The following is a 21834-nucleotide window of genomic DNA, read 5'->3' on the forward strand; positions in this document are numbered from 1 at the left end:
CTAAGAATACAATGTTATAATACACATTTTGTTGGAAGCTTGGAAGCAGATAGACTAGAATATATGCAGTTACCTAGGGGTTTGCTAGGATTTGGTGTAGTTTTATTCTTTTTAATTCATTATTGTTTAAAATGTCTCCAATAATCATTGTTACCTGTGTAATCTGTTTCTTAAATAAAGAAAAATCCATAAAGTTTTTTTTCAGGGGGGTAGCCTTTGGGCTGTCAGGTGAGGGATGTAAAGGTGAGCAGCAACGATTATTTCAGGTGAGGGGTGTGAAGGTGATCAAATGAAAAGGAGGACAGGCCAAGAGGCCCGGCCCCAGAGCTGAGGCTTGGGGGGCGAGGGGGCGGTCCAAAGGGCAACTCCCCTGCGGGTCACGTGCTCGCCGGCCGCCAATGGCCGCCTCCAAGCCCACCTTGAGCACGGGCGGGGTGCCCAGCTGGCGTCACCAGGACAACGGGCGTTGCCGGCGCCGTGTGACTTCGGGCTGTGGGCGCGCTGGCGGCTCTTCGGCCATGGTAAGTCTAGGGCCCGCGGCGGCCAGGCCGCCCGCCCTTCCCTGCCGGGGCTGGGTCCCCGCGCGGCCGTCTGCTGGGCTGGGGTGGGCAGCGCCAGGGTCGCAGGGAGGCCGGGCCGCGGCCTTCGGGGCGGCAGGGCAGGGCAGGGCGGGCCCGCGGGAGGGGGAACCCGCGGGTCTCTGAACGCCCGCCCGCTGCCTGGGGCCGCGTTCCGGCCTTTGAGTGCCAGGGTCGCAGCTGGGACCCCCACCCAGCGGGCCGCAGGTCAGCATGACGCCGTTTGGCCCCAGCGAGCCTGGGAAGCCACTCAAAGAGGGTGTGGTTAAGAAAAAAAAAAAAAAGGATATTCATGAATATCAGATACCATATATATTCATATTAACAGTATATTGCAGTCGACGTGTCTTGTTTCTGTGCAGTTACATGTTAGTATTATACAAATAGGTATTTTTTTTGAAATTCATCCTTCGAACAGGTTTTTTTGTTTTGTTTTGTTTTGTTTTGTTTTTTAGCATGTGGACTTTTAAATGGGAGATTTTGGAGATTCCTCCCTCCTTTTTAAAAAAGGGACTTTAAGCTGGATCTTTTTTTCAGAATGCTGCACCCTCACTCAGGGATTTAATCTATAATTAGTATGTGGTAAACATCTTAAATCATTACCTATATTCAGTAAACTTGAGCATGAGTGGGCATTCTCCCTCCCCCCTATTAAGCTCATTTAAAACCTGACCTGAAGACTCAGCTGAGATACTGGCTTGACTAGGTATTGGCAAGGACTTGCCAGCCAAAGATGTGATTTCTCCAGAAGCCTCCAATGAGTGTAAAAGAAGAGAGATGCTGATTGTCTGCTTGGGGACACACCTTCGGTATAGAATATAGGGAATGGGGATGGGTAATAAGAAAATGCCTAATTTTGAGAAACCGTTTTTTTGTTTTTTGGTTTTTTTTTTTGTAACTGTTAAGAATTTAGTGTAGCTTTTTGCTCCTTATCTTCAGGGGTTAATGGAAGTGCTGATAAGCAGAGGATGCAGGGTGCTCCCCAAGTGTCAGTCAGTCTTCTGGAGGGAGAAGCTGCTGTTGGGAACACTGGCTGGCTCTGTGCTTCCTTAATAACTAAGGTAGTAAGAGAATGTGGATGGTGTGTATCTCCTTAACTGGAAAACAACTGCCAGGTGTGTGGCCTGTTGATTGCAGAAGAAACATATCACTCAGAAGTAACAGCAATGCCTTCTTTACTTTGTGTATTTTTCTTTTTAATTCTGAATTGCCGTTAAGTGAAAATTAATGGAGCCAGCAAGAGTTTCAGAAAATGAATTTTGTAAATACCTAAGTGTTTTAAATATTACAGTGTCTTACTTTTACCTGTTGTATGTGAGAAAAGCTCTTACAATTAAAGCAGTTTAATGCAGACCACAGTTAAAGTAAGGAAAAAGAATATTCAGAAGTTACATTCTCAGAGTTCCTGTTGTGGCTCAGCAGTAATGAACCCAACTAGTATCCATGAGGACGAAGGTCTGATCCCTGGCCCCCGATCAGTGGATTAAGGATCTGGCATTGCTTTAAGCTGCAGTGTAGGTTGCAGACTGCTCAGATCCCACATGGCTGTGGCATAGGCGGGCAGCTTCAGCTCCAGTTTGACCCCAAGCTTGGAGGGTGTGGCCCTAAAAAAAAAAAAAGCTTACATTCTCAAAGCTGAATTCTCACATTCCTCTTGTCCATTTTTCTTTTCTTCTCCTTCCTCCACCCTTTCCTTCCCCATTCACGGTCCACCTTGATTCACGTTTGTAAATCTTAGAGTTTTATTTACACTAAAATGAAAGCATTTTACTGTACTTAGGTACTTAGTGTTTGCTTTGCTCTCACATGACATAGTTAAGAGAACTTGTATAATGAGATCTGTGTTAATAGATCATGACAAGAAGTTTCTCTTTCCTTTAATTTCCCTACCCTTGACAATACTGGTCTTCCTTTTGGTTGCACAGGGAGTAGGGGGTGGAATAATTTTTAGTAATTGTAACAATAACTTTCATAGAGCCCTTACACTATGTGCAGTGGCACAGCTAATCACTGAACATTTATTTCATTTAGTTCTTCTAACATCCCTTTGAGGTTGACATTAATTTACCTGCTTAACAGGCCCAAATTGATTAGGCAGTTTGGCCCAGTCACACAGTTGGTGAGTCACAGAGCCAGGATTTGAACTCAGCTAGTCTGTTTTCAAAGTCTGGTGTCTTAACCATCCATCACACCACAGCTTCTTTCCAAACTAAAGATTGTGTCCAGCTCCTGGCATGAATGTCCCACACCAAGATTAAGCGTCTTGGTGTCTTAGCTGAGCCAGCAAAGTTTTTATTTTATGACCGGCTGTTATGAGGTTGTCTAATGACATCCTGCAGGATTAATTTGGCTTTTTTTTTTTTTTTTTTTAATGCAGACCACTGAAATTCAGATATGGACAGCCATAGGTTGGGCTACACTTGCACCTCTGCCTTTCCTGTCTCATTTTATGTCTCACCTTTACCCTGAGTAGTGTCCACCTCAGCCACTGCCACTTCCAGCATTGGGGTTGCTGTACAAGAGATGAAGCCTGGAGCAGAGGGGTCTAGGGAAGCAGAACAGGGTAGTCATTGTTAAAAAGTTTTTGTGGAGTCAGAATCATGGTTCAGACCTAGCTTTTCCATTTCCCAGTACTGCCCTTATAAATATCTTTCCATGAAATTTTTCTGTCCTGTGGTTTATTATTTTAATTTTTTTATTAATTTATAGTTGATTTATAGTGTGCCAATTTCTGCTGTACAGCAAAGTGACTCAATTTATATATATATATTCTGTATATATATTATATATATTTTTTAATAAACTTTTTTATATTCTTTTCCATCATGGTCTATCCCAGGAGACTGGATGTAGTTCCCTGTGCTATACAGTAGGATTTTGTTATTTATTCATTCTAAACGTAGTAATTGGCATTGACTAACCCCAAACTCCCAGTCCTTTCCTGTCCCTTCCCCTTCCTTGGCATCTTCAAGTCTCTTCTCTATGTCTGTGAGTCCACTTCTGTTTGTAGATAGGTTTATTTTTGCCATATTTTAGAGTCCACATGTAAGTGAAATCATATGGTATTTGTCTTTCTCTGGCTTTACTTAGTATGATAATCTCTATTTGCATCCATTTTTCTGTGGATGGCATTATTTCATTCTTTTAATGGCTAAGTAGTATTCCAATTTCTTAATCCATTCATCTGTTGATGGACGTTTACATTATTTCCATGTCTTGGCTATTATGAATAGTGTTGCTCTGAACATAGGGGCACATGCATCTTTTTAAATTATAGTTTTGGTGAAATATATGCCCAGGAGTGGGATTGCTGGATCACATGGTGGTTATATGTTTAGTTTTCTGAGGAACCTCCATACTGTTTTCCATAGTGGTTGCTCCAAGTTACATTGCCACCAGCAGTATAGGAGGGTTCCCTTTTCTCCACACCCTTTCCAGCATTTGTTATTTGTAAACTTTTTAATGATGGTCATTCTCACGGTGTGAGGTGGTACCTTGTTGTAGTTTTGATTTGCATTTCTCTAATATTAGTGATGTCTATTGGCCATTTGTATTTCTTCCTTGGAGAAATGTCTATTTAGGTCTGTGGCTATTTTTTGGTTGGGTTGTTTGCTTTTTTGTTGTCAATTTGTATGAATTGTTTGTATATTTTGGAAATTAAACACTCATCCATCATGTCATTTGCAAATATTTTCTACCATTCTGTAGGTTGTTTTTCATTTTGTTTAAGGTTTCCTTTGCTGTACAAAAGTTAGTAAATTTGATTAGGTCCTATTTGTTTATTTTTGTTTTTATTTCTATTGACCTGTAAGACTGACCTAAGAAAACATTTGTATGATTTATGTCAGGCAGTGTTTTGCCTATGAGGGTCGTTTATTTTCTTGCTATTGAGTTGTAGGAGCTATTTGTGATTTGGGATATTAATCCCATATTGGTCATGTTATTTGCAAATATTTTCTCTTATTATGTAAGTTTTCATTTTGTTGAGGGTTTCCTTTGTTGTGCAAAAGCTTTTAAGTTTAATTAGGTTCTATTGTTTATTTTTACTGTTATTTCCTTTGCTTTAGGAGACAAGTACAAAAAAAATATTGTTACAATTTATGTCAAAGAGTGTTCTGCCTATGTTTTCCTTTAGGGATTTTTATGGTTTCCAGTGTTATATTTGGGCTTTTAATCCATTTTGAATTATTTTTGCATATGGTGTTAGAGAATGTTCTTTTTTTTTTTTCTTTGGTCTTTTGTCTTGTCCTTTTAGGGCCACACCTGCAGCATATGGAGGTTTCCAGGCTAGGGGTCTAATCAGAGCTGTAGCCACCGGCCTATGCCGAAGCCATGCCACATCTGAGCCGCGTCTGCAACCTACACCACAGCTCATGGCAATGCCAGATCCTTAACCTACTAAGCAAGGCCAGAGATCGAACCTGCAACCTCATGGTTCCTAGTTAGATTCATTTCTGCTGCGCCATGATGGGAACTCCTAGAGAATGTTCTAATTTCATTCTTCTACACTTAATTGTCTAGTTTTCCTTGCACCATTTACTGAAGAAATTGCTGTTTCTCCATTGTATATTCTTGTTTCCATTGTCATATTTTAATTAATGATAAATATATGGGTTTATTTTTGGATTCTCTGTTCTGTTCCATTGATCTATGTGTCTATTTTTGTGCCAGTACCATGCTGTTTTGACATTATAACTTTGTAGTGTAGTCTGAGGTCAGGGAGCATGATACCTCTAGCTCTGTTCTTTCTCAAGATTATTTTGGCTATTTGAGATCTTTTGTGCTTCCATACAAGTTTTAAGATAATGTGTTTTCATTCTGTGAAAAAATGCCATTGGTATTTTGATAGGGATTGCATTGAATCTGTAGATTTCTTGAGTAGTATGGTTATTTTTACAGTATTAATTCTTCCAGTCCAAGAACACAGTATATCTTTCCATCTGTTTGTATCATGCTCAATTTCTTGCATTACTGTCTTATAGTTTTCTGAGTACAGATATTCTACCTCCTTAGGTAGGTTTATTTCTAGGGATTTTATTATTTTTGATGCAATAGTAAATAGGATTGTTTCCTTCTCTTTCTGATGGTCCATTGTTACTGTGTAGAAATGCAATAGATTTCTGTATATTAATTTTGTTATATTCTGAAGTTTTCTTGAATTCATTGATGAGCTCTAATAGTTTTCAGGTGGTATCTGTAGGACGTAAGAGTATTATATCATCTGGAAACAGTGACAGCTTTACTTCTTCCTGTCTAATTTGTTTTCTTTGTTTGTTTTTAGGGCCACACACATGGCACATGGAGCTTCCCAGGCTAGGGGTTGAATCAGAGCTGTAGCTGCTGGCCTACACCACAGCAGTGCAGGATCCAAGCTGCATCTGTGACCACACCTTAGGACAAGGCCAGATCTTTAACCCACTGAGCAAGGCCTCATGGCTGCTAGTCAGAGTCCTTTCTGCTCAGCCACAACAGGAACTCCCTTCCTCTCTAGTTTGGATTCCTTTTATTTTTCTTGTTTGAATGCTGAGGGTAGGAATTCCAATACTCTATTGAATAAAAGTGATGAGAGTGGGCATCTGTGGCTTGTTCCTGATCTTAGAGGAAATGCTTTCAGCTTTTCACTATTGAGTAGATGTTAGCTGTGAATTTGTCAATTATGGCCTTTATTATCTTGAGGTTGAGGTACTTTCTGGAGAAATTTTTTTTTAGCCATGCCTGCAATGTATGGAAGTTCTTGGGCCAGGGTTCAAACCTGAACTACAGCTGTGACTTAGGCTAAAACTGCAGCAGTGCTGGATCCTGAACCCACTGTGTCAATCCAGGGATTGAACTGGTGCTACCATAGAGGCAACACCAGATCTTAACCCATTGTACCACAGTGGGAACTCTTGGAGAATTTTTATCATAAATGGATTTAAATTTTGTCAGAGACATTTTCTGCATCTATTGAGATTTTCATATGATCTTGATTGTTTAATTTTTTTAATGTAGTATATCGCATTGATTTTCAGATATTGAAAAATCCTTACGTCTTTGGGATATGACCATGGTGTATAAGCCTTTTAATGTATTGTCAGATTCAGTTTGCTAGTGTTGTGTTGAGGATTTTTGCATGTATATTCATCAGTGATACTGGCCTCTAAATTTCCTTTTTGGGTGATATCTTGGTTTTGGTATTAGGGTGATGCTGGGCTAATAGAATGGGTTCGGAAGCAATCCTTCCTTTGCAGTTTATTAGAAGGATAGGTGTTAAGTCTTTAAATGTTTGGTAGAATTCACCCGTGAAGCTGTCTGGTCCTGGACTTTTGTTTGTTTGGGGTTTTAAAATTACTGATTGAATTCCATTAATGGTAATTAGTCTTTGCATATTTACTGTTTCTTCCTGGTTCGGTCTTGGGAGAATGTACCTTTTAAAAAACTTGTGCATTTCTTTTGCCCATTTTATTGGCATATAGTTTTTCATAGTATTCTCTAGTGATCCTTTGTATTTCTGTGGTGTCAGTTGTAATTTTTTTCATTTCTGATTTTATTAATTTGGGCCCTCCTTTTCTCTTGATGAATCTGGCTTAAAGGTTTAACAATTTTATCTTTAAAAAAAAACAGCTTTTAGTTTCATTGATCTTTTCTATTTTTTGTTGTTGGGGTTTTTTTTTTTTTTTTTTGGTCTCAGTTTCTTTATTTCTGTTCTGATTTTTCTAACTTTAGGTCTTGTTTGTTCTTCTCTAGTTCCTTTAGGTATAAGGTTAGGTTGTTTTATATTGTTTGTGATTTTTCTTGTTTCCTAAGCCAAGCTTTTTTTTTTTTTTTTTTTTTTTTTTTAATGGCCACACCTGCAGCATATGAAAGTTCCCAGGCTCTGGGTCAAATTGGAGCTACAGCTGCTGGCCTACTCCATAGCTACAGCAACTCATGATCTAAGCTGCATCTGTGACCTACACCACAGCTCACGGCAACGCCAGATCCCAACTCACTGAGCAAGGCCAGGGATCAAACCCACATCTTCATGGATACTAGCTGAGTTCCTTTCAACTGTGCCACAGTGGGAACTCCCCTGAGCTAAGCTTTTAATTGCTATAAACTCCCCTCTTAGAACTGCTTTTACTGTGTCCCATAGGTTTTGGATCATTGTGTTTATTGTGATTTGTCTCTAGGTATTTTTTTATTTCCTTGATTTCTTCAGTGATCCATTTGTTGTTTACTATCATATGTTTAGCTAAACTCCATGTGTTTATGTGTTTTTTGCAGTTTTTTTTCCTTGTCGTTGATCTCTAGTCTCATAGCACCGTCGTCAGAAAAGATACTTGATATGATTCCAGTTTCCTTAAATTTACTGAGAATTGTCTTGTGGTCTAGTATGTGATATGTCTTGGAGAATATTCCATGTGTACTTGGAAAGAAAGTATATTCTGCTGCTTTTGTGTGGAATGATCTATTTGTATCAATTAAGTCTGTCTGGTCTAATATGTCATTTAAGGTTAGGGTTTCCCACTCATTTTCTGTCTGGATGATCTGTCTGTGATTTAGGTGGTGTGTTAAAGTGGCTTACTATTATGTTACTGTTCATTTCTCCTTTTATGTCCATTAATATTTGCCTTATTTAGGTACTATTATGTTGGGTATATATATATATATTTATAATTGTTATATCTTCTTGGATTGATCCCTTGATCATTATGTAGTATCCTTCTCTGTCTTTGTAACAACCTTTATTTTGAAATCTTTGTTATGTGATATATTTATTGTCACTCTTGCTTTCTTTTCATTTCCATTTCCATTAGATGCCTTTTTCCATCCCCTCACTTTCAGTCTTTGTCTTTAGATCTGAAGTGAGTCTTTTGTAGGTAGCGTAAATATGGATCTTGTTTTTGTATCCATTCAACCACTCTGTGCCTTTTGATTGGAGCATATACTCCCTTACATTTAAGGTAATTATTGTTACGTAAGTTCTTATTGCCATTTTGTTCATTGTTCCAGCATTGTGTTGTTTTGTCTTCTTTTGTTTTTCTCTTGTGATTTGATAATTATCTCTAGTGTTTGGATTCCTGTTTGGTTTTTTGTGTGTGTATATTTTAGGTTTTTGGTTTATAGTTAGCATGGGATATTTAGATAGCAGTCTATATCTACATGATTGTTTTAAGGTGCTTATCTCTTAATTTCAAATGCATTTTAACAACCCTGCATTTGTATTCTTCTCAGGATTGTTCTTTTTGATATCATAGCTTTCGTCTAATTGTTTTGTGTATCCCTTAAGTACTTATTGTGGATATAGATGATTTTACTATTTTTGCTTTTTAACCTTCCTACTAGCTTTTGTCCATGGATGATTTCTTACCGTAGTGTATGTTTGTCTTTACTGACAGGCTTTATCATTTCATAATTTTTTGTGTTTCTGGTACTGGTGTTTTTTTGGCCTAGAGAAGTTCTGTTAACATTTGTTGTAGGAATTCCCATTGTGGTTCAGCAGTAATGAACTGGACTAGTATCCATGAGGATGTGGGATTCATCCCTGACCTCGCTCAGTAGATTAAGGATCCAGCATTGCTGTGAGCTGTGGTGTAGGTTGCAGATGCAGCTCAGATGCCTCATTGCTGTGGCTAAGGCTTATTTAGGCCAGCAGCTATAGCTCCAATTTGCCCCCAGCCTTGGAACTTTCATATTGTGTATGCTGTGGATGAAACCCTAAAAAGACAAAAGAAACAAAACAAAACAAAAAAATGTGTTGTAAAGGTGAGTTGGTGGTGCTGAACTCTTTTAGCTTTTGTTTTTTTTGTGAAGCTTTTGATATTTCTATCATTTTAAACAAGAGCTTTGGTGGGTAGAGTATTCTTGGTTGTAGGTTCTTCCCTTTCATCATTTAAATATATTATGCTCTTTTGGCCTGCAGTGTTTCTGCTGAAAAATCAGCTGATAGCCTTATGGGAGTTCCCTTGCTGCTTTTCACATTCTTTCTTTTATCTTTAATTGTTGTCATTTTAATTAAAATGTGTTTTGATGTGTTCTTTGGGTTAATCCTGTATAGAACTTTCTGTGCTTTCTAGAGTTAGTGATTGTTAACTTTCCTAGGTTAGGGAAATTTTCAGCTTTATTTCTTCAAAAATGTTCTCACCCCTTTTTCTCTCTTCTCCTTCTTGGACCCTTGTAATGTGAATATTAGTGTGCTTGTTTCATTTCTAACTTAGGTTTGGTCCTTAAGTTTCAAACCTTTCACTGAAAGAAAGGATTTATTTTTTCTCACATTCCTGGTTCTGTGGTCTCTGAGGAGCACTGTGAATAGAGCATCGATGCTTTCAAATATAGAACTTTATTTTGCTTTCTTTCTTTTATTTTTGGCTTTTTAGGGTCATACCCATTGGCACATGGAGGTTCCTAGACTAGGGGTCAAATGAGAGCTGTAGCCTTCAGCCTATGCCACAGCAACATGGAATCTGAGCTGCTTCTGTGATGCAACCTATACCACAGTTCATGGCCAATGCCAAATTCTTAACACACTGAGTGAAGCCAGGGATCAAACCCGCCTTCTCATGGATCCTAGATGGGTTCATTAACTGCTGAGCCATGAAGGGAACTCATATTTTTTTCTTTATGTGGCTGCACCCATGCCATATCAAAGTTCCCAGGCTAGGGGTTGAATCAGCTACACCTGCAGGCCAATGACACAGCCATGGCACCCCCAGATTCGAACCATCTCTGCAACTTATGCCATAGCTTGCAGCAATGCCAGATCCTTAACCCACTGAGTGAAGCCAGGGATTGAACTCACATCTTCATGGACACTATGTTGGGTTCTTAAGCCACTGAGCTGCAATGAGAACTCCCAAATGTAGAACATTCTAGTATGGGTTATTCTAATTGCTAGAAAATTTTTCCATATGTTCTGTTGAAGTCCTGTAACTGATTCACTGGTCATTGCGACAACAGAAAATAAGCCTGTTCTTCTAACAGCTGTTAAGATATGTAAAGATTGGGAGTTGCCTTCATGGCTCAACATATCAAAATGTATGGGATACAGTAGAAGCAGTGATCAGAGGGAAATTTATAGTTGTAAATGCCTACATTAAAAAGAAGAAAGAGGAATTCTCACTGTGGAGCAACAGGATTAGCAGCAACTCTGCAGCTCCAGGATGCAGGACTGATCCCCAGCCTGGCATTAAAGGAATAAAGGATCTGGCATTGCTGCAGCTTCAGCATTGGTCACAACAGTGGCTCAGATCTGATCCCTGGCCCAGGAACTCTATATGCCATGGGGTGGTCAAAAAAGAAAAATAAATAAATAATTAAAAAGAAGAAAGGTCTCAAATCAATAGCCTAACTTTATACTTCAAGGAACTAGATAATGATTAGTTAGATAATTTAGCTAGTTTATTTAACACAGTACTTACTGGAACTTATAGTAGGTACTTAATGTTAGTATCGCACATACATATCACTAAGGCTAAGGTTAATCGCTGAGAATACTTCAATAATGGGTATAGGGTGCTATTTTGGCACTGTTTCCACTTCTGCATTTGTTTTGGTGAATAGTGGCATATGTGTTTTTTAAGCAGAGATATTACCATATTACTATAAATTTCACCCATTTAAAATGTACGTAAAATGTATGACTATGTATTTTAACATAGTCATTCAGTTATATCTTTATCAAAACTGCCTATTTTTTTCTTTCTTTTTTGATTTTTAGGACTGCATTCTCGGCATATGCAGGTTCCCAGGCTAAGGGTTGAATTGGAGCTACAGCTGCCAGCCTATACCACAGCCACAGCAATACCAGATCTTTAACCCACTGAGCAAGGCCAGGAGCAAACCCACAACCTCATGTTTCCTAGTCAGATTTGTTTCTCCTGAGCCATGACAGGAACTCACCACACCACACCTGTCTAATTCAAGAACATTTCCTGGAGTCCCATCATGGCACAGCAGAAACGAATCCGAGTAGGAACCATGAGGTTTCGGGTTCAATCCCTGACCTCGCTCAGTGGGTTAAGGATCCAGCATTGCAGTGAGCTGTGGTGTAGGTCACAGACGAGGCTCGGATCTGATGTGGCTATGGCTATGGTGTAGGCCAGCAGCTGTAGCTCCAATTCGCCCCTAAACCTCCATATGCCATGGGTGCACTGAGCACCACTGAGCAAGGCCAGGGGTCAAACCTTCGTCCTCATGGATACCAGTCAGATTTGTTTCCACTGAGCCATGACAGAATTCCGAATGTGTAAGTTTTACATAGACATATGTCTTCGTTTCTCTTAGGTATTTACCTATAGTTGAAATTGCTGGTTCACACAGGTACTCTATGTTTAATCTTTGAGAAACTACCAAACTGTTTTCCAGAGTTGCTGCACTGTTGTGTTTCCATCAGCAGTATATAAGGGTTCCAGTTTCTCCACATTCTCACAATTACTTATTATGTATTTGATTTGAGTCATTCTTATAGCTGTGAAGTGTCTTTTGTTTTTGATTTGTACTTCCCTAATGACTAATGAGGTTGATCTTTTTATTTGCATGTATTCTTCAAAGAAATGTCTATTCAGATCTCATGCCTTTTTTTTTTTTTTTCTTTGTCTTTTCAGGGCCACACCTTCAGCATATGGAGGTTCCCAGGCTAGAGTCTAATTGGAGCTGTAGCTGCTGGGCAAGGCCAGGGATTGAACCAGCCATGCCAGATCTGAGTGGCATCTGCAACCTATGCCATAGCTCACGGCAACACCAGATCCTTAACCCACTGAGTGAGGCCAGGGATCAAACCCATATCCTCATGGATGCTAGTCAGTTTCGTTTCCACTGAGCCATGATGGAAACTCCCTCATGCCCATTTTTTTTTTTTTTGTCTTTTTGCTATTTCTTGGGCCATTCCCGCGGCACATGGAGGTTCCCAGGCTAGGGGTCCAATCCGAGCTGTAGCTGCCAGCCTACCCCAGAGCCACAGCAACTCGGGAACTGAGCCAAGTCTGCAACCTACACTGCACGCAGCTCACGGCAACGCCGGATCATTAACCCATTGAGCAAGGGCAGGGACCGAACCCGCAACTTCATGGTTCCTAGTCGAAGAATTCGTTAACCACCGCGCCACGCCGGGAACTCCCCTCATACCCATTTTTAAGCTGAATTTATATTTTTATTGTTGAATTGTAAGAGACCTTTATATATTCTGGATACAGTTCTCTTGTCAGATGTATGATTTGCAAAATTTTTTTTTTTAATCTTTTTAGGGCCACACCTGTGGCATATGGGGGTTCCCAGGCTAGGGGTTGAATCGGAGCTGTAGCTGCTGGCCTACATCACAGCCACAGCAATGCAGGATCCGAGCCACATCTGCGACCTGCACCACAGCTTAGGGAATGACAGATCCTTAACCCACTGAGTGAGGCCAGGGATCGAACCCATATTCTCATGGATACTCATCAGATTTGTTTCTGCTGCACCACAACAGGAACTCCAATCCTTGCTTTCTTTTAGTTTTTTTTGTTTTGTTTTTTGCTTTTTTAAGGCCGCCCCCGAGGCATATGTAAGTTCCCAGGCTAGGGTTTGAATTGGAGCTACAGCTGCTGACCTACACCACAGCCACAGCAACACAGGATCTGAGCCGATCTGTGACCTATACCACAGCTCACAGCAACACCGGATCCTTAACCCACTGAGCAAGGCCAGGGATTGAACCTGTATCCTCATGGGTGCTAGTCAGATTCGTTTCTGCTGAGCCGCAACCGGAACTCCCCTTGTTTTCTTTTAAATGTTGCAGTTTTAACTCATATTTGTTTAGGTCTTTGATCAATTTAGAGTTAATTAATCTGATGTGAGGTAGGGGCCCAGCTTTCATCTTTTAAATGTAGATATTTAGTTGTTTTGGTACCATTTGTTGAGAAGACTATTTTTCTCCATTGAATTATCTTAGCACCTTGTCAAAAATCATTTGCCTGTGGGAGTTCCTTGGTGGCTCAGTGGGTTATGGATCCAGCATTGTCACTCCTCTGGCAAGGGTTTCATCTCTGGCCCAGGAACTTCCACATGCTGTGGGCATGGCCAAAAAATAAAATCAGTTGCTCATAAGCATAAGGGTTTATTTCTAGACTCTCAGTTCTGTTCTTTTGATCTGTATGTCTGTCTTCATGTCAGTACCACAATGTACCAATTACTACAGCTTTATTACTTTACTACTTCAGCTTTATTTTCCTTTTCAAGATGCTTTTGGCTGTTCTGGGTCCCTTACATTTCAACTTTGCAATTTTTTAAAAAAAGTAATTGGAGTTTTTTTGGAGGGGCCGCCTCGTGGCACATGGAGTTCCCAGGCCAGGGATCAGATATGAGCTGCAGTCATGACCTAAGCCATGGCTGTGGCAACACCAAATCCCTATCCCACTGTGCCTGGCCAGGGACAGAACCTGTGTCCTGGTGCTCCCAAGATGCTGCCCATCCCATTGCACCACAGCAGGAACTCCTGTAACTAGAATTTTGATAAAGATTTTAGGATTTATGGATAAGTTTGAGAAACATTGCTAACTTAACACTATTTGGTATTTATGAACATGGGATGTGTTTCAATTTATTTGTCTTTAATTTCTCATAACAATGTTTAGTATAAGTTTTCAATATATAATATCTTAAACACTTCTTTAAGTGTATTCCTAAGTGGTTTTTTTTTCTTTACACTGTTGCAAATGAGATTGCTTCCTTTATTTCATTTTCAAGTTGTTCATTGCTAATGTATAGAAATACTTTTTTTTTTTGGCTGCAATGAAGTGTGTGGAAGTTCCTGAGCCAGGGATCAAACTCACACCATGGCAGCAATTTGAGCCAGTACAATGACAATACCAGATCCTTTACCAACTGTACCACAAGGGAATTCCGAAATACAGTTTATTTTTGGAATTCCCATTGTGGTGCAGCAGAAACGAATCCGACTAGGAACCATGACATTGAGGATTCGATCCCTGGCCTCTCTCAGTGGGTTAAGGATCCAGCATTGCCATGAGCTGTGGTGTAGGTCACAGACGCGGCTTGAATCTGGTGTGGCTGTGGCTGTGGCATTGGGCGGCGTCTATAGCTCTGATTAGACCCCTAGACTGGGAACCTCCATATACTACGGGTGCAGCCCTAAAAAGGCAAAAGACAAAAACAAAACAAAATAAAAAAACCAAAATACAGTTTATTTTTGTATATTCTATATTTGTGTGTTATATCTTACAACCTTGCTGAATTCCATGATTAGTTCTCACATTTTTTAGAATTTTCTGTGTACAAGATCATGTCATCTCTAAAAAGAAGTTGTTTTATTTCTTCCTTTCCAATCAGCATAATTATTTTCTTTGCCTAATAGAATTGGCTAGGATCTCTAATACAGTGTAATATAGAAATAGCTATGTGTTGCCATTTTTATGAAATAATGAAAGGGTATAAACTATTTTTATATCAACACTGAAGTTCGGTGGCTTCATGAAATTAGTATCATAATTGTAGGACAGCAGCTTTGGCCATTCTGATCTACAAAACGTAACTTTTTTTGGATTGATTGAGGAACACTTTAATCAATTCCCTTTTTTTTCCTTTAGGTTTTCTCAAATAATGATGAAGGCCTTATTAACAAAAAGTTACCCAAAGAACTTCTTTTGAGGTAAGTGACGATAAACTTTAGATAAAGATTTCAGATAGGATTCAGCCATCAAGTTCCAAGACCATCCTGTTTCTCACTATTGAGTCCATAGCATAAAAAATCAGCCAGAGTTAGCCTAACTGACTTTTTGTTTTTGTTTTATAGAATGCTGTTCAGCTTGTTGTTAAATTTTACTTGGTCTAATCCAGAATGTACTAAGTATGTACATAGCATTGGTCTGGATTCTTTTTGTAATGTGGTAAGTATTGTAATAATCTTCAGTAGGTGCCACTGTTTTGGCATCAGTAGATTACCTCAGTGTAGTCATAACATGAGGAGTGATTATTGTTAAGTTTGTGAGTTTCTCAAGTCATAGACACCTAGATGGTTTCTGATCAATTGGTTTCAAAATAATTACACTCTGAGTTTTTACTGAGACTTAAAATGCTGTCCACCCCCCAATATTGATGTTTTTTATCCATTTTTATGAGAATTACATACTGAGTGACAGTACTATAAAATAGGCTTTTGGAGGAGTTCCCTGGGGGCATAGCACATTAAGCTTGTCACTGCTGTGGCATAGGTTTGATCCCTGGCTCAGAATCTATATGTCATGGGTGCAGCTAAAAAAAAAAAAAAAAAAGAAAAGAAAAAGAAAGAAAAAAATGGTGCTAGAATGGAAAATAACTGTATCACTTGAAAGTTTTCTTTGAACATCAGGACACACAAAAAAAAGGCCTTTTGTCCTTTATTTCTAGCATTACCGAATATACAGTTAGTGGTATTTTGGTTGCCATTTTACCAAGTGAAGCTATCAACCAACATTTGTTGGTCTTGAGGCATTGCAGTTTCCTTTTTTACTCTCTAAGCATCAAGAAAATCTTATTGTAGCTTTGGGTGTTATATTTTGTTAACAGACAATTGATATATGTATACATGGTCATCTTTGAGTGGCGTTTCTGAGACTCTCTTCCTATCACTGATGTTTCACAAAACAGGTTTTATGATCAAGTAAGTATGGGAAACAGTGCATTAACAAAACCAATTTATGACTTCTCAGAGCCTTACTGGGCTAATACCCACGGTGGTGCTCCCAGGTGAATAGTTTTTCAAACTTACCATGTTATCCTTTTAATATCCTATAGACAAGTTTCAAGGAAGTGTTGACATACAGTTAAGAGGTGGACCAGCTGACTCTGTTCCCTGGCTGTGCCAGATTTCATTTTAACATTTAGGGAATGAGTTTGTGTGTTTTGTTTGCATGTTGGAGTCCCTCAGAGTTGCTTTATAAATAACCACCTCAGTTTGGTATCTTTGCCACCTGAGTATGTAAGACACCTATTCTTGAATCAGAAATGGTGTAAAGACTTAGCTTCTTTGTGGTGGTGATCACATTGTAGGGGGTTTACAGTGATGTTTCATTAGTCATCAGGTGTTGTTTGACTCTATTGTCATGAGTTCATTCTACTCAGTTAATAAAAACGAAAATGGCAGGATGGTTATGAAAAATAAAGTTATATTTTATTTCAATAAAGTAAATATTTGGTCAAGAGAGAATATTCTTTAGCATTTTAAACCACTTTAAAGTTAAAAAATGATAATTAGGAAGGAACGATATGTTTATCATACAAACCCACAAGGTCTTGATTAAGCACAGTAAGCTGTCAGAACCATCATGGTTGGTTAGGGCAGGCCGGCTGTTACTGTGCAACTGCAGTGGTGCCATCCACAGCAGACCACAGAGTGAATGGTGTTTCCTGGAGTTGTGCTGTGTTTCATTCTTGGTCTGAACTTTTTGCTAGCACAGGCATCAAACTGTAATATGACTGTGTCATTTTTACCCTGGGGACTCATAGCCAGCTCCAGGCAGACCCATATTAGTCATTCAGTGCTGAAGTGTGATTAAATTCCACCCTTCTCTTGAACACTGCTATTTGTGACTCAAGGCTGCCAACTTAATATTATTTTTCTCTTTTGGTAGGGTTAGCTTTTACACTGTACTCAACCGTGTACTACCTATTGACCAGAAGGTGGAGAAGTTGGCATATATTGCTTTCTATGCTAGTTATGATTTCTGAACTGCTGATTTAGAAATGTTAGTTGTTCTAAAGGTCCCTGGTGGGCCCAGCTTTCAAAAATGCTGGAGTTAAAGTTTTTGAATCATGCTAAAGGCTCATACATAGATGGTTTTTCAGAAAGAATTATCATTTGCAAAAAATGTTCATAACGTGTCTGTTCATAGACTTGCATTTCCTCTTCTCTTCTTATTTTGGAGTCTGTAAGAGGATTTAAATTTTAAAGTGCTTCCATTACAGGTCTTCTCTGACTCTTGAGTCTCAAAACTAACTCTAGCCAACCAAGGTATTTTAATTTTCTTTTGGTGTTTAAGTCATTTCTGCTGTTTTACTCTCAGACTTTCCTACTCTCAGTAATAGAAGCTCTCACCATTCTCAGCTACCCTTGTTAAGCAACATTTTGAAGAAGGATTTGAGGCAGGTTACCAAATCAAACATTGTCACCACTTAATGCCATGACCATGACATCATGAGTGAGTGCAAGAGTCCCTGCCTCATGGAGCTTCAGTGTTAAGAGTGTTACCACCCTCTTACGTTGTGTGCTGCTTCCATTACTGATCACATCAAGTGAAGCCTCAGCTTACCCTCTGGAACCATTAACAAGCATGGTCTGGAATTATGTGCTTTTCATCTGTCTATATCACTTTGAATCTACTCAGATAAATCTGTGAGTTTTTTTTAAATATGATCATTTATTGCTAGTTTTAAGAACACCCAATATTAATTGACAGATTCCTTCTGCCACCCATTTTTTGTTATTTTGCAAGCTTTTAGAATTTTGCTTTTTCTATCTAGCTTTCACTCCTAAATTAAAGGTGCTCAAGTTCTCCCCCTCTGCCCTTCATTCTCACAACAGTTCAACAAATAGCTTATAATTTAATTCTTCCTGGGGAGTCAGTTATATATTGTTTATAACAAGGAGAATATATATAATTATATATAATATATATAAATGGAAATATATAATAATCTCTGTATCTGTTAATAAGTTGGGTTGTCCTTGCATATATTGGTCCTCAGTGTTACTGTCTGTATTACTTTTGGAGCAGTCTGGCTCAAGATTTCAGTTCTCCCCACTGTAACCTTAAACTGACGTCACTCTCTGGGCCATAGTTTCCCATATCTGTAAAATGGGAATAGTAAGAGTTTTTACCTTAGGTTCTTACCTAAGAACCCAGTTCTTACGCTTTTTTTTAAAAACCAATTTAAAATTTTTATTTATTTATTTATTTTTCTTTTCATCACCATACCTGCGGCATGTGGAAGTTCCCAGGCTAGGGGTCGAATCAGAGCTGCAACTGCCAGCCTGTGCCACAACCACAGCAACACCAGATCTGAGCCGCATCCGCACCTACGCCACAGCTTGTGGCAACGCAGGATCCTTAACCCACTGATCAAGACCAGGGATTGAACCCACATCCTCACGGACACTACATCAGGTTCTTAACTCACTGAGCCACAACAGACACTTCTGTTGCTAGCTCCTGAGAGTACCTGGTGAGTTCCTGACATGGCTCAGAGGAAATGAATCTGACTAGGAACCATGAGGTTGCAGTTTCTATCCCTGGCCTCTCAGTGGGTTAAGGATCCGGTGTTGCCATGAGCTGTGGTGTAGGTTGGCAGCTACAGCTCAGATTAGATCCCTAGCTTGGGAAGCTCCATGTGCCGCAAAGTTGGCCCTAAAAAGAAAAACAAAACAAAACAAAAAAAGTTTGATAAATGTTAAATAAATGTTACCTTTTATTAATTACTATCAATTTTGAATGAATGCTTAATAAATTCTGTTTGACAGTGCAGTTGGTTTTAATACAAACAACTGATAAAAGCAAGCTGCCCTGATATGGATCTTAACATATGCTCCTGCTAACAGCCTCAGTAAAGAACCTGATTATTAAGTAAGTTAATGTAGGAGTTCCCTTTGTGGCCAACTCTGGATCACTGATAATTCTCAGTTAACCGTTATTCATCATCACTGATCTATGCACTGCCCTTTCCCTCTCTCCAACATAAAGTTACTTTATCAAGAACTTTGCATTTATGATTGCTTTCTTTAAATTTTTTTATCTTAAATACATTTGACTAAAGATATAATGTATACTCTCATTTATTAACTTTATAAATAAAAGTATATCTTCAGAGACATGGTTTTCACTCAAAATTATGTTACTGAGAGTGATCCATGTTACTTTCTTTGACTATTACTCATTCACTTTTACTGTATAATATTATATTGTGTGAATATACCAAGATTCACTTACTCTTCTTTTGTTGAGTATTTAGGTTTCCTAAATCATGGATGCTAGTCAGGTTTCCAGTATTTTGTTCATAAAAGCAGTGTTGTTGTTTTGGACATCTTTGTAGATGTTTCCTGATATACATGTACAAAAGTTTCTCTAAAGGAATGAAACTGCTGAGGGTAATATCCTATACCAATATTTAATTTCATGTAGTAATATTTTATCTTTCCAAAGTGGCCTTACCAGTTTGCATTTATTTTTCAATGTCTAAGATACTCAGTTGAGTCATTCCTTTCTAATATTTAGTGTTTTTGTATGTCTTATAAGTACAGGAGAGCATCTCATTGTGCTGTTGATTTGAATTTCTCTGAATTCTAATAATGTTGCACATCTGATTATATGTTTATTAGTCGCATGTATTTCCTCTTCTGTGAGATGCATATAAACATGTATTTTATCTTTTGGGCCGTTTCTTATTGGTTTGTGGAAGTTTTCTTGCTCTTTCTTGGTTCTTAACACTACTTCTATATTTTTTCATCCAATTTTCCAAATAGTGTCCCAATTTAATAATCTTTATACGAGGGCAATATGAGGTTTTAATGATTAAAAGGACTATTTTAGTCACTATGATTATTATTATAATTTTTTATTAATTTCTCTGTAAATGATGCTGCAGTAAACGTGGAAGTGCATATATGTCTTCAGTATCCTGTTTCCATATACCCTGGAATTGCTGGATCATATGGTAATTCTATTTTAAATTTTTTCAAGAATCTTTATATTTTTTTCTGTAGTAGCTGAACTAATTTACATTCCTACCAACAGTGCAAATCCCTTTCTCCACATCCTCTACAACACTTGTTTTCTCTTGTGTTCTTGATGATACTGGTTTTATTATTTTGTGTTTTTTCTTTGTTTTCAATTTTAATTGTTTCCACTCCTAGCTTTTTAAATCCCATTCTTTTTTTTCTTTGGGTTAACTGCGTTTCTTTTAGCTACTTCATAAGTTGAATGTTTAGCTTGTTTTTCAGCCTTCTTATCTAGTAAGTTATTTGGGCAATAAACTCAAATTCTACTTTTGTCAAATATCAGAAGTTTTAAAGTTTAATTTTTTCTTACTGTTGTTTTAAGTATTAATTTCCTTTGCTTTTTGACCCATATATTATATTTTCTTAAATTTTTTGTTATAAAAGTATAATATATAGTTAGAGAAGCACCTCCATTTCCCATTCAAATCATAACTGTTTCTTCCTTTTCCAGAAGTAATACTTTTTTGACTTTTAATGCTATCACTGTATTTCAAAGTTTTTTTTGTTTTTTTTGTTTTTTGTCTTTTTAGGGCCATACCCATGGCACATGGAGGTTCCCAAGCTAGGGGTTGAATTGGAACTGTAGCTGCCGCCACAGCCACAGCAGTGCCAGATCCAAGCTGTATCTGCAACCTACACCACAACTCACAGCAATGCCAGATCCTTAACCAACTGAGCAAGGCTAAGGATCAAACGTGTATCCTCATGGATGCTAGTCAGATTCATTTCCACTGAGCCACAGCAGGAACTCCTGCATTTCATTTCTTTATGGATCTTTCCCCATACCATCTGGAGATGGTACAGTTCATTACATTTTAGTCTTGCCCATTTAATAAATCTCTTAAGTCTCTGATATTCAGCAGGTCTCCTGTCCCTTTGTGTTTCATACATTCTTATCTGTTGGAGAACTTGAGTTATTTGACCTGTAGAATTTCCCACAGTCTGGATTTTGCTAATTGCATCCTTAAGATGCAATTTCAACATGTTTCCTGTACCATCTAGATTTCTTGGGAATTAACAGCTGGATCCAGAGGCTTGATTGGACTCAGGTTCTGTCCTTTTAGTAAGCTCTGAAGTACTGTGTTCTTTTTACTAGGATTCACATAATGTCTAGTTTTCCTTTTTTGTGGAGATGCTAGCATCTGTGTGTTCTTACTGCCTGATTGTATTAATTTACTGGGGCTGCAAAATGATATTCTGATTCTTTTTCTTCATCTAATAGTTGGAATGCTTTTGTTTATTTATTTATTTTTTGTCTTTTTGCCATTTCTTGGGCTGCTCCTGCGGCATATGGAGGTTCCCAGGCTAGGGGTCTAATCGGAGCTGTAGCCGCTGGCATGCACCAGAGCCACAGCAACGCAGGATCCGAGCCACGTCTACGACCCACACCACAGCTCACGGCAACGCTGGATTGTTAACCCACTGAGTAAGGGCAGGGATCGAACCCGCAACTACATGGTTCCTAGTCGGATTCGTTAACCACTGCGCCACGACGGGAACTCTCAGTTGGAATGCTTTTATAAAGACTTCTCTTTTCTATTTGATTACAAAGTG

At 38.7% G+C, this 21834-nt stretch overlaps 1 protein-coding gene across 4 annotated transcripts in view; it reads left to right on the forward strand.

Annotated features, from left to right (window-relative positions):
* Positions 1 to 438: 438 nt before the first annotated feature.
* FBXL2 (F-box and leucine rich repeat protein 2) overlaps positions 439 to 21834 on the forward strand; it is an 84160-nt gene continuing 62764 nt past the window's right edge. For all 4 annotated transcript variants that reach the window (XR_007133447.1, XR_007133446.1, XR_007133445.1 and 1 more), the window contains exons 1-2: positions 439 to 521; positions 15119 to 15180. Coding sequence is in view for 1 of the 4 variants with exons in the window: in XM_047769587.1 (XP_047625543.1) it covers positions 519 to 521; positions 15119 to 15180 (65 nt within the window). In the remaining 3 variants the exon portion in view is untranslated. The remainder of the gene's footprint in view (positions 522 to 15118; positions 15181 to 21834) is intronic.

This window comes from Phacochoerus africanus, chromosome 1 (genome assembly GCF_016906955.1).
Source record: "Phacochoerus africanus isolate WHEZ1 chromosome 1, ROS_Pafr_v1, whole genome shotgun sequence".
Taxonomy (NCBI): Eukaryota; Metazoa; Chordata; class Mammalia; order Artiodactyla; family Suidae; genus Phacochoerus; species Phacochoerus africanus.